Below are 13,065 nucleotides of genomic sequence, written 5' to 3'. Positions count from 1 at the left end.
CACTGGGATGCTGCTACCTTCAGCTCACACGGCATTAGCAGGCATGCTATGCCATGGAACAATCAGGCAGTCATACCTGTGAATATTGGAAAGGCTCCTAAATCCAAATGAGTGTGGGAACACAAAGACGGAAAGCTGGAGCTCACCGATTCTATTCCCAGTCCTTCACACTCTGGGCAAACTAGTTCACTTTCTTGAACCTTTGTCTCTCCCCCACCCCTAAAAATCAATATTTGCAGGTTTCAGTATGACTTATCAGTTAGGCCAAGTTTGTTTCAGCCCTGCCGGCACCACAGCGGCATGCCATACCTGCTCACCAAGCAGTTAAATCCAAATCATTAAATTCAAATTGACAAGATGTCGACAAGGCAAAAGCGTATGCCAAGTGGAAGCTTTCATGCTGCTCTGCAGCGGAGGGGAAAACTCTTGCCATCTGTTTCTGGAGGGCATGAATCTTACATGTTTAGCAGGAGCAGGACAGGGAGGCTTCAGGGTCAGCCCAATCCACTGTCACTGCCTGAGGTGAAGGAACCTAGGAAGCTGCCTTCTATCGAGTCAGATCTGTTGGTCCATCTAACTCAGTGTTGTCCACACTGACTGTCAGCAGCCCTCAAGGCACTCAGACAAGTGTCTCTTCCACAAAGGATTAAACCTGAGATCTCCTGTATGCAAGGCAGATGCTTGACCACTGAGCTATCGCCCTTCCTGAGGCTGTGACAAAACCCAGTTGTCACCACCCCGTTCCATGTGGAAGCTAACTTTACTTTAGCAGTTGAGGAGATGAATGATGATGATGAATTGCATTTATATTCCATCTTTTCTCCAGAGATCTCAAGGTGGCATCTGTGGTTCTCCCCCTTCTCATTTAATTCCCACAACCACCCTGTGAGGTAGGTTAGGCTGAAAGGAAGTGATGGTCCCAAGGTCACTCTGTGAGCTTCATGGATAAGTGGGGATTTGGTCTCCAGTCCAACACTCTAATCACTACACCACACTGGCTCTCGATGGGACAGTGAGGGCATCAGGCTAGTTTAAGTGGACAGGACAGGCCACACGGCACACACAGCTTTGTTCTGCAATACCTTGCTGCCACCAGCATCTGCCACCTAAGGCACCCACCTCATTCTGCCCCATGGAAGGGCCAGTCCTGGATGCCTTCTTTTTAAAACAAGAGTGGGGATCCTTTAGCCCACCAGGGTTTATTCAACTGCAACTCCCATTATTCCTGACCATTTGTTATATTACCTGGGGCTGAGGATATCTGGAGTCAACAACATCAGAATGTAAATATATTTCCTTTCTCCCAAAGTTTATTTCATTAATTTAAACGATGTATAACCTGCCATTTGACCCTACCGGAGTCCTCTAAGTAACTTCCAAACAAGTAGATACACTATAAAAACGGGCAAACCAGATAAAACCCAAATAATGGCAGAGCTGTTCAAATCTACAGCAAAACAGCCCACAGAGGCACAAGATGCAAAAGAAACAAAAATGCTACTAATGCCTGGAGAACATCTTTCAAATCTGAAATCACCAGGTGCATGAATATTGTTAACTGGCATTGGAACTTTAAGAAGGCGGCGTCTGTCAAGTATAGCTGGGGGAGAGAGGGTCACACCAGAAAGTGCTATTTCCATCACTTAGGAACATAGAAATCTTCCTTAGATTGAGGCAAACTGTTGGTGCAAATAGCTCAGCATTTGTCTACACTGACTGGCAATGTATATTGTGAGATATAATATGTTCAAAAGCACTTTAAAAAAAATTAAATGCAAAATTTGGGGCAGGTTTTTTTAATATGTCAAAACAGCAAATTAATTTGGAAAATTGAAAAATGGACTTACAGATTGGGATCCATCAGTCCATTTTCCGCCCATCTGCAAGAAAAATGGGCACCCCAAAAAGGAACTGGAAGTATGAACGAAAATCAAATGGGATTATCAAAAGAGATAATTATTATTTCATAGTGTCTTGGACCCTACAGATCCCTCTTCAGGGAAATTCCGAGACATTAAGATGCACAAGAAGAAAAGAAGAAACAGCACATCTAAATGTCGAATTTGTGGGTGATATACAATGCTAGTCCTACTCAGAGGAGACCTATTGAAATCGATGGACATGACTAACAGGTTCGCTAATTTTAATGGGTTTACTCTGAGTCTAAGGTCCTACTTGCACAATATATCTGAAGCGCTATCATACTAATTCCCCCAAAGAATCTTGGGAACTGGATGCTGAGAGTTGTTAGGAGACCTCTGTTCCCCTCACAGAGCTCCATTTCCCAGAGCTCCCTGGAAGGAGGGATTTATGGTTAAACTACTCTGGGAACTCAAGTTCTGTGAGGGGAATAGACGTCTCCTAACAACTCTCAGGACCCTTAACAAGCTACCGTTCCCAGGATTCTTTGGGGGAAGCCATGACTGTCCAAAGTGCTATGAATGGAAATGGACTGCCTTCAAGTCGATTCCGACTTATGGTGACCCTATGAATAAGATTTTCATGGTAAGCTGTATTCAGAGGGGGTTTACCATTGCCTTCCTCTGAGGCTGAGAGGCAGTGACTGGCCCAAGGTCACCCAGTGAGCTTCATGGCTGTGTGGGGATTCGAACCCTGGTGTCCCAGGTCATAGTCCAACACTCTAACCATTACACCACACTGGCTCTCAAAGTGCTATGATACTGCTCTAAATGTATGGTGCACAGAAAAATGGGGCATAATGACAGTGGATAATAAATAAATACTAGCAACAACAACAGTAGTGATGTTGATGATGAAAACAAGCCCAAAGTCTATGAACATGTGTGGAAATCTGGCTTCACACCCAGATATGATTATTAGGACCTGGGGTGTGGTCTGAAGGCATATGAGGCCATCTGTCGGGAGTGCTTTGATTTGGATTCCTGCATTGCGTAGGGGGTTGGATTTGATGGCCTTATAGGCCCCTTCCAACTCTACTATTCTATGATTCTATGATAGGGTTGCCAGGTTCTTGGCCTGAGACTGATCCTGTATCTTTTAGGAGAAGAGAAGGTCAGCCAAGTGCACGTGTTCTTGCAACTCTGTAATGGGAAAAACCAAAAGGTGGAATTCTCCCTCCCTGCTCCACAACTTTTAAAGATACAGAAGACCTCTTGGTTGCCAGGCCCGGCCTCCAAGAGGTCTTCTGTATCTTTAAAAGTTGGGCAGGGGGAAGGGAGAATTCCACCTTGTGGTTTTTCTCATTACAGAGTTGCAAGAACACCTGCACTTGGCTGACCTTCTCTTCTCCTAAAGATACAGGATCAGTCTCAGGCCAAGAACCTGGCAACCCTATTCTATGAGGCCACCTGAAGCTAAGCAGGTGACAACTTGGAAACACTTTTGGGTTTCATGGTGAAAAAAAGGCAGGATGTAAAGGTGAGAAAACAAATAAATGCAGCAAGATCATTGATTTTTTTTCCCTTGACACATGAAAGTTCTTCACATGCTTCTCTCACATTGACATAATATTTCTTTGAACAACCAAACAAATAAGCCACTCAAAATGTTTGCATCACATCAGTGCCATTTCCTCACCCTTCAGGATCTGGTGCATGGTGTGTTTAAGGGAGCAAATCTGGATTGCTTGTGTTGCTGCTGCACAGATAATGCATTCCTAATTAGCCTTCATTTTTTGTGAGAAACACTTTGACAAGCTCAACACAGCCCAACAGAACAGGAGTGAGTAAAGGAGAAAAAGCAAAGAAGGTCCAAATATGCAATCTTGCATCTCAGTGCAGGCAATTGACTTTGCAAATGTTCAAAACAATTATTTCAAACTTCCTCAGATGCATAAAGCCTTTGAATTATGTGCCAATTTGAAACAAGCTTCCATAAGAAAAGGCCTATTTTTCAGTGTTTGCTTTCTACTTGCTCCAAAAACCACACCCTGCTGCCTTCAGGCTTCAGGCTAAGCCAGATGAAAATGAAACGCTACACATTTCACCACTGAATCTAAAATACTTGCTTAAGGAGGTGAAGAGACAGGCCTTCAAAAACAAGAGGACAAACATCTCCCTCTAAAATGAACACTGGGAATGGGGAAGGGGCTTTGTTTCAGTTTGCATTTCCTGAACCAATATGCACACTGGCACGCAGCTAACTTTTAAAATTTGCAGCTCTCTGAAATTTGCGATCTGATACACCAACCAAAAACTGCAAACAAAAATGAGTATATTGGGGGAAAGGAAAGTGTACACAAAAATGTGTCCATTGGAGAAAGTAATGTGCAAAAAATGCTTTATATTAGGGGAAAAGCCTTGCAAAAATGCATACACAAGGCAAAATTGTTTATAAAGTCAGGTATATTAGGAGAAACATGCATAAATATGGCTACAAAGTTTTGTGAAGATATATATATATTTTAAAAAATCTGAAATTAATGCAGAATTGAAGCAAAGTGAACTGAACATTTGAAAAATGAGGAACTGTACTTGCATAAGCTCTGGACACATGACTGGGCACTCTACAAGCTCAGCCAGACGACCCCAAAATGTGTGACACGCGTGCTATGTGTGTTTATTATTTTTCGGTCGTCCAAATGACATTGTGCGGTATTACGCATTTTCGCGGGTTAAATCCACTCCTTCCAATACCGGCAAAAATGCGATTTGCTGTTTGAAATCGGGAATTTCGCTGTGCTACAAAAAAAGCGTTTTTTCCAATGGGAAACAGTGGGGGGGGGAAGGCAAAGTGAGGACTATCAGCTGACAACCCAAATAGGAAACAGTGGATTATCCCACTCCTTTTGGATAAGCCCTACATTAAACAATGGCCTCAGCTGTGCAGGCGTGCCTTTGTGTGTACAGTTTGAAACCACAACTCCTCACTATGCTTTGAAAGCAGGTGTGAGAGGTCTGTGGGCTCAAGCCAGTTATCCTGCTCCCCCCGCTCACAATCTAAAAACCTGATACACTTTTAACCAATGGGATGATCATGTATGTGGATGGATGCATGCCGCCACTGTTAATTTTAAAGAAGCAAAGGACTACAGTACCAGAGGGTGTCAACCTGGTGAAAATCCATGGAAACCCAAGAATAAATAGATAAGAAAACAGACTTTTCCAGCAGTCACCGATGTCTCCCAAAACTATAACACCCAACTCCCCTTTCAGAAACTCCTTATGCAGTCAAAATCCTTTCTTTTGTGTATTTATGGTTTAGTCTGTAACGTATTGAAAATAATATCTTCTGGAATCCAGCATGATGAAAACACGAATTATTCCACTTTAAACAGTCCTGGCTTCCCCCAAAGAATCCTGGGAAATGTAGTTTGTGAAGGGTGCTGATAGTGGTTAGGAGACTTGTATTACCCTTGAAGAGCTACCATTTCCAACCAGTCCCTCTTCCCAGAGAACTCTGGGAATTGTAGCTCTGTCAGGGGAACAGGGGTCTCCTAACAACTGTCAGCACCCTTCACAAACTACACTGCCCAGGATCCTTTGGGGGAAGCCAGGACTGTTTAAAGTAGAATAATGGTGGAATAAATGTATGGTGTGAATGTGGCCTCCATCATGTCAGGCCCATCTGCATCTTGGCATAGTACACCCCAGCCATAGATTGACCTGTGAGACAGGAGTGAGAATGTGGCCTAAGAGAAAATTTATTAACAGGCTGCATATGAGTGAAGAACAGACAGGAGCACCCAATCACCCAAAAGACAAACCAGGAACTCATCCCAGGGACTGCTAGACAAAAAGATACAGACAGAAGTGGCATGCAGGATGGGGCACAGCTGCTACATTTACTTTCTAGTAGATATGGAGCTGTCGCTTCTGGAGGATACATGAAAGTACATGTACATGAAAGGATGTCACACACAGGAGGGCCGGGATCTCTTCTCGATCATCCCAGACAGGGCCGGCTGCAGGAATGCGGGGGCCCTTGGGCATTAGCCTGCCCCGGGACCCTCTGCTTTCCTTCCGCGATCCCATGGATTGCAAGATGTGCTTCCGAACCACCCGCCATCCCCCACCATCCCCAGCGCTTCACCTACCTTTCTCTGCTGTTCGCGCAGGGTTGCCATCAATAAAGATGGTGGCAGAGGTTTCCGTAAGGGACTGAAGCCTTTGCCACCATCTTGGTTGATGGCATGCAGCGCGAACAGCAGAGAAAGGTAGGTGAAGCGTGGGGGATGGCGGGCTGCTCGGAAGCTCATCTTGCGATCTGCTGGATCGCAGAAGAGGAGCAGAGGGCCCCTCAGGGGGCCCCCAGGGCTCCTAGAACTGCGGGGCTCTCAGGCCAGTGCCCAACCTGGTCACCCTTTGGAACTGGCCCTGGTCCCAGAGTGCAGGACACGGAATAATGGGCTCAAGTTGCAGGAAGCCAGATTTTGACTGGACAGCAGGAAAAACTTCCTAACTGTTAGAGCCATACAGCAATGGGCTCTCCGACACTGGAGGCATTCAAGAGGCAGCTGGACAGCCAGGAATGCTTTGATTTGGATTCCTGCATTGAGCAGGGGATTGGACTTGATGGTCTTATAGGCCCCTTCCAACTCTACTATTCTATGATTCTATGATAAGAGATGCCAGAGAGGTCAGCATGGTGCTGGGAATCACAATCACAAGTGGAGAGAGTGCTGTTGCACTCAGGTCTTCATTGCAAGCTTCTCATGGTAGGCCACTATGAGAACAAAATGCTGAATTACGTTGGATTCCTGCATTGAGCAAGGGAGTTGGACTTTATGGCCTTATCAAGGATGTAGTCATATGGGGGCTTGGTTGGTCTTAGACCCTTTACTTTTTTGATAGCAGGGTCCCAGCACGGTCCCTATGTCTCCAGTATCCTACGAGTCAATCAGCATGAAAGGGAAGCATGTTAGCCACTGAGAAGAGTCTTCTAACATGCTTCTTTGTCCTTTCCTGCTGATTGGAGCAAATCAGAGTGAAAGGAGGTCAGTCAGCAACAGAGAAGACTCTTCTCAGTAGCTAACCCTCTCTCTTTTCATGCTATTTGCTCCTAGGGATGTTTGTTGTTGTGAGCGAACACATTAACAAGAATCTCATTCTCAACCCAGAAGCAAAAAAAGGAGGTGAGGGGGCATGCCTATGACTAACAGGAAGGGACCCTGCACTTCTGAATTTGCCATTACACTACTGGGCCTTATAGGCCCCTTCCACCTCCACTATTCAATAATTCTATGACTAAATGGGCCATGGGCCTGATCCAGCACTGCATCAAACTCCTTGCCACCTCACCCTCGCCCTTCCATCCACGAAGTAAGAGCAGGCCATCTGCTGGAAATAGGGTTGCCAGGCTCAGGGCCTGAGACTGATTCTGTATCTTTAAGAGAAGAGACAATTCAGCCAAGTGCAGGTGTTCTTGCAACACTGTAATGGGAAAAACCACAAGATGACATTCTCCCTTCCCCCTGCACACCTTTTAAAGATACAGAAGACCTCTTGGAGGCCGGGCCTGGCAACCAAGAGGTCTTCAGTATCTTTAAAGGTTGTGCAGGGGGGAGGGAGAATTCCACCTTGTGGTTTTTCCCATTACAGTGTTGCAAGAAAACCTGCACTGGGCTGAATTTTCTCTTCTCTTAAAGATACAGGATCAGCCTCAGGCTCTGAGCAACCCTAGCTGGAAATGTAGCATAGCAGTTCTGTCTCATCCAGCAAGCCACTTCTGGATATAGATACGCTATGGATATAGGGATGGTGGTCCCACCCCACCCATACTCCCCATTGAGTAACACACAGAACTCCACTAAAGTTCTCAACTTATGAGCTAAAACCAATAATGGTGCTTATTGCTTCCATGTGGCCAGAGTTTCCCTCCCCAGCCAGACACAGTAAGTCCACATTATGGATCCACTTCCCAAGACTCTGGCCTATCGGCTCACCTGCTAACAAATGCCAATATGATTTGTTTGTGGCCTAAAAAGAGGGATGGGGGGGTAGATAGAAGCATAACAACTTTTGTAAAGCTTTCCTGGTTGCCAAGAAGCCATTTGTATTCACCAAAGATTGCCAAACATGTGGCTATGTACCTGTCTAGAACCATCTGTCACAAAGATAAGCCATTATTTCGTACGTTGCCACCAAGCTTTGTAACGCAGGCTGTACAGCCACATGCAGAAATCAGAGGAAAGGCACAAGCATATTCATTGGTGTTGGTGTAGGACAGCCTTCCCCTATCTGCTGCCCTCCAGATATGGTTGAATGTGAGCTGCCATCAGCCCCAACCAGCAGAGCCAATGCTCTGGGCTGGTGGGAGTTGTAGTCTAACAACATCTGGAGAGCACTACTATGTTGGGAAAGATTGCTGTGATGTCTTTATATAGAATTATTCTCTAGACGATGTGTGCCTGTCACTTTAACAGAGAGTAGTTCTCCTAGGAACCACACACTGAAAAAGAGGAAGATAGGCACATGTCAGTTCTAGCTCATGTGTGAAGTAGATAAAGGTATCTATCTAAATGGTCCTGAACAAAAGATGTTCTTTGCCTTTGGCCTGATTCTCATTTTAAACCTGTGACAGGGCTGAACTATTTCTGTCTGGGAATGGATCTCTGCTGAAAATATAACAGCAAACCCTCTTTCAAAACCAGTCAAAAATCAACCCTTTGCCTTGTGTATGTATGGTTTAGTGTCTCAACAACAGATTCTGTAAATCTATTCATATTTATTTATTTTGGGGCATCATACTCTAATTGCATTATACCTAACTTCAGGTGAGGGTTTCAAATGATGGAAATGCATGTCTATATCTATATTGATATCAATAGATATAGAAAACCCCACAAAGGAAATAAGAAATCAGGAAGAAATATTCTAGCTTTGCTTTCTCGGGGGGGGGGGTTGTTATTGTATGTAGGACCATTCAAACATGTGCCCTCCCCTTTCAGTCTGAGGTGCCCCAGCATATCCATAGGTTTACTACCTTATTGAGAACTAGGCCTTAAAGAGCTCTATGACAGAAAGAAATCATAGCGAAAGCTATGTCAGCTAGTAAAAGCTTCCCCTCAGTGTAGTGGCAAATTCAGAAGTGCAGGGTCCCTTCATGAGTGTCACGCCACACCCCCTCACAGCCATGTCCCTTTGTCCTCTGTCCCTCCTCTCCCTTGCTCTCCCTGCCATCTTGCAAGTCCACACTCCACTACAACAGATGTCCCTAGGAACCAATCAGTATGAAAAGGGAGACTGTGTGTTAGCTACTGAGAAGTGGCTGACTCGCCTCCTCTCACTCTGATTGGCTGCAATCAGCACGAAAGGACAAGGACTCTTCTCAGTGGATAACATGCTCCCTTTTCATGCTGATTGGCTCATACTTAGGGACCTGGCTGGGACCCTGCTCCCCAAAAAGTAACGGGTCTATGACACCCCGTGACTCTGGACAACTATACCCCTCTTCTTTTTCTGACTTCTAGGGAATTGTGCCAGAGAGAGGAGAAAGGTGATGGACCCCAGGTTACTACATAGGGTGAAAATGACTTTCTTTGTTGTATTCAACGTAGCGCTAGGTTGAACGTTTCATCAACAGATGTTTTCCCTGTCTTCTCCCCCCATGCACCCCCTGAATCTGTACTGAGTTTCCCTGCAACCCTTTAGAGCAGGAGATGGCACAAGGCGCGTGCAGGGGGAAGGGGGGGAATCCCCTTGTTCTAGCTGAAGTTGTTCCACTAGTGCAAGGGTTTGGATGAACAGCACACACAGACTTTGCACGCGACCTTTTCTTGTGCATGGAACATTCACTAAACAACAACAGTCTCAGTTACGCACTTAAAGGAGATTAAGGAGAGAAGTGGAATGAGTCAAGTGGAAATAATAATTAAGGGTGATTATCCAAAAGAGTCTGATCCACGATACTATGGATTAGCATCTCCAGGAAGCTTCTTTGCTTGAGGCACTCAGAGGCATCCTGGAAGATGAGCTACAACAACAAGCAAGTTAGGAAAAGGAACAGTTTTCTTCCAGAAATAAATGTTTCTCCCCAAGAAGCAAGCGTATCGTTTCCCCCACCCCTGCAAAACGGCCCTGTCCAACCTAGGAACATCAAGAAAAACTTCCTAACTGTTAGAGCGGTATGGCAATGGAACCAATTACCCAGGGAGGTGGTGGGCTCTCCAACACCGCAGGCCTTCAAGAGGCAGCTGGACAGGCACCTGTCGGGTATGCTTTAATTTGGATTCCTGCATTGAGCAGGGGGTTGGACTTGATGGCCTTATAGGCCCCTTCCAGATGTACAATTCCATGATTCTATTATTCTAACTTCTTTGAAATGGCAGCGTTCTTCTTTAAGCACTGCTTTGCATATAGAGCCTTTGGCTATATGCACGTTTGGGGGGGGGTAGTTTAGAGAAATGGTGAGTAAGAGAAGACATGAGAGAGGTATATAAAATTATGCATGGTATGAAGAAATTAGATAGAGGTAAGTTTTATTCCTCTCTCCTAGCACTAGAACTCAGACACATCCAATGAAACTGAATGTTTGAAGACTCAGGACAGGCAAAAGAAAGTACGTCTTCATACAGCACATGGTTAAACTATGGAATTTGCTCCCACAAGACGTAGTGATGGCCACTGACTTGGGCAGCTTTAAAAGAGGATTAGACAAATTCATGGAGGGTAAGGCTATTAATGGCTACTGGCTACAGTGGCTATGTTCTACCTCCATTGTTGGAGTGGAGGCAGTATATCTCTGAATGCCAGTTGCTGGGAATAACAAGTGGGAAGAATGAGATTGTTCTCAGGTCCTGCTTGTGGGCTTCCCATAGTGGTAGGCCACTATGAGAACAAGATGCTGTACCAGATGGGATATTGGCCTGATCCAGCAGGCTCTTCTTATGTTCTCAAGAAGAAAAGAGAAGCTACAAGGGTTCCAGTGGAATACTTGTTGGGCATATTAGGTATCTTAACATGACAAGGCTGCCATGATTGGCAGGAACAGAGATTCACCAGACCAGAACAAAACAGAATGCAATAAAATACATTTCATTTTTAATTGCATTTTTGACCACCTTTCATCCTGTTGGATCCCAGGGCAATGGGCAAATGACAAAATCTAAGCAGGATAATCATGAAGATAAACAGGATTAAAAACACAGCATCCCACAGTTTAGTAGCAGACATGAAAACAGCCATGCCTATGCTCACATTCCTAAGCACACATACTTGGGAGTACACCCTATTGAACTTAATGGGATTATTTTTGAATTAGTTTGTTTAGGATTGTGCTGTAAGGTTCAGAGATGATAAAATGACATTTCAAAATTCTTTGCAGGGGTGTTTGATTTGCAACGGCTCTTTTACACATGTAGTCATCACTTGATGTTGCACTCATCATGAAGAGATCTCACTCTCACTGGTGCATCTCAGATCTGGCAAGAACCTTTATCTGGATGTTTCTTTCATGACAATATTTGGTGGTGGTTTCATTTCCGTGGATTGCACTTCTCACTCTCACTTCACAAAATTGCCCATTCCCCAAATTTCCTTTTATATTTCAGTCTTTCTGCATTTCCATTTGTGTGTTTGTGTGGCTGTTTGTGTGTTTGCAGGCTGAAATCCTAAACATATTCACCAGGAAGTAAGTAGGTATATATAGAGATAGATAGATATTCTACCAGGAAGTAGGTTCTTTTGTTTAACAAGGATCACAGCCAAGTAAACATGTTTAGGACCAGGCTAACTGGCTCCACAAAATAACTGTTACAGGCCTCATTATTTCTTCCACTGATAGAAGCACCGGTTAATTTGCATGCATATATTTTCCTGGATTTTGTTACACCATGTCCTCATGTTAACTTTTTCCTGATGAGAAACTAAGCATATTTCCAATACTCAACAAAACACAACCCACAAAATATAACTTGAAACAACCACAAAGAACTGGAAGCTAAATGTTGAGTTTCATCCAATAATGGCATGATTCCCAGGCCTGTTACAACACAGCACAACTCCACACAGCTCCTCTGAAGCCACGCAGCATTTCCAAGAAAAGAAAAGCATAAAAGGATTGCATGGAGGGACCGGGTTTTCCCCTCTTTCCCAAAGAACACATCCACATGCAGCAGAGTCAAAGCACCACCAGGTATGACAGACAGCTTCTGCTTGAAAGCTAAACATTAACTGCCTTGAACCTAATGCCTGCTTCTTGTAGACAAGAAAAGGTGATCTCAGCATTTACAGGCACTTACCTTGCAAGGGAGGATTTGGGAAGCTCGTCTCATGCTCTCCCATTTTCAAAGGATAGTGGGATGTGGGGGGAAAACAGCAGGATCTCTATGGAGGAACCAGACTGCACCCTGCTGAATCGGTGACTAGGAAAGTTTGACCTCCTGACTTCCTACTGTAGCAATGTAATCGTACACCTTACTTTCTTCTGGAAATAATTAGCAACCAGCCTTCCTGAGTTACCTGGGCTCGCCTGACCTGTTTCTCTGTTCTCTATAAAGTGACATCATATCCTTTGATCTCCTCTGCTGAATTAAAATGTGCTTTGGACAACAGGCAGTTGTCTTACTTTGGACCCTCCTATCCAATCTCTCTGTCTGTCTGTCTGTCTGTCTCACACACTCACTCACTCTCTCTTTTAATCCTCTCCTCTGTTACTTTCACTTTTAGGCAGAAAGCTGCTGCTTGCGCAAGGTTCATTATTAACAGCTAGTGTCAGAGCACTGACAGCTTGAGATTCCTAGTGACTGTTTTGTTTCTTGTGCACTTGATAGTGGTGAGGAAAAGTAATGTTAGCTAGCTAATATCAGGAGGCTGTTTCAGATTGCAGGGGGCAGGCAAAGATATTTCCATAAAAAATAAAGAAAGATTCTCAGGAAGGTTTAAAAGGCCTAGTCTTAGGTTCAAGACTGTTGCACAATGTATTTTAAAAGCATAAGCTTCAACTGTCCATATTTACAAGGGCCACTTTTCGGGCAGCTCTCCCAGGTAAATCAGTGGAGATTTGGGGGATGCCCTTTTAAAATGTCTTATTGCAAGTTGCCATGCTGCAGGTTTCAGACCCCTCCTCTTGGTCTCTAGAAGAAAAAAAATCACTGGCAGGGCAAATTCATCTTGTCTGTAATTGTACATGGACACAAATGCACAT

At 44.5% G+C, this 13,065-nt stretch overlaps 1 protein-coding gene across 3 annotated transcripts in view; it reads right to left on the bottom strand.

The window, feature by feature from the left end:
- Window positions 1-12,516, bottom strand: part of NAALADL2 (N-acetylated alpha-linked acidic dipeptidase like 2) — an 847,134-nt gene extending 834,618 nt beyond the window's left edge. For all 3 annotated transcript variants that reach the window (XM_061637347.1, XM_061637348.1, XM_061637349.1), the window contains exon 1: window positions 12,161-12,516. In XM_061637347.1, the coding sequence (XP_061493331.1) occupies window positions 12,161-12,203 (43 nt within the window). In that variant the 5' untranslated portion in view covers window positions 12,204-12,516. The remainder of the gene's footprint in view (window positions 1-12,160) is intronic.
- Window positions 12,517-13,065: the final 549 nt, after the last annotated feature.

The sequence above is a fragment of the Rhineura floridana genome, chromosome 7, assembly GCF_030035675.1.
Source record: "Rhineura floridana isolate rRhiFlo1 chromosome 7, rRhiFlo1.hap2, whole genome shotgun sequence".
NCBI classification, from domain to species: Eukaryota; Metazoa; Chordata; class Lepidosauria; order Squamata; family Rhineuridae; genus Rhineura; species Rhineura floridana.
The sequence above is the reverse complement of the archived record's forward strand: the minus strand, read 5'-3'. Positions and strand labels throughout refer to the sequence as shown.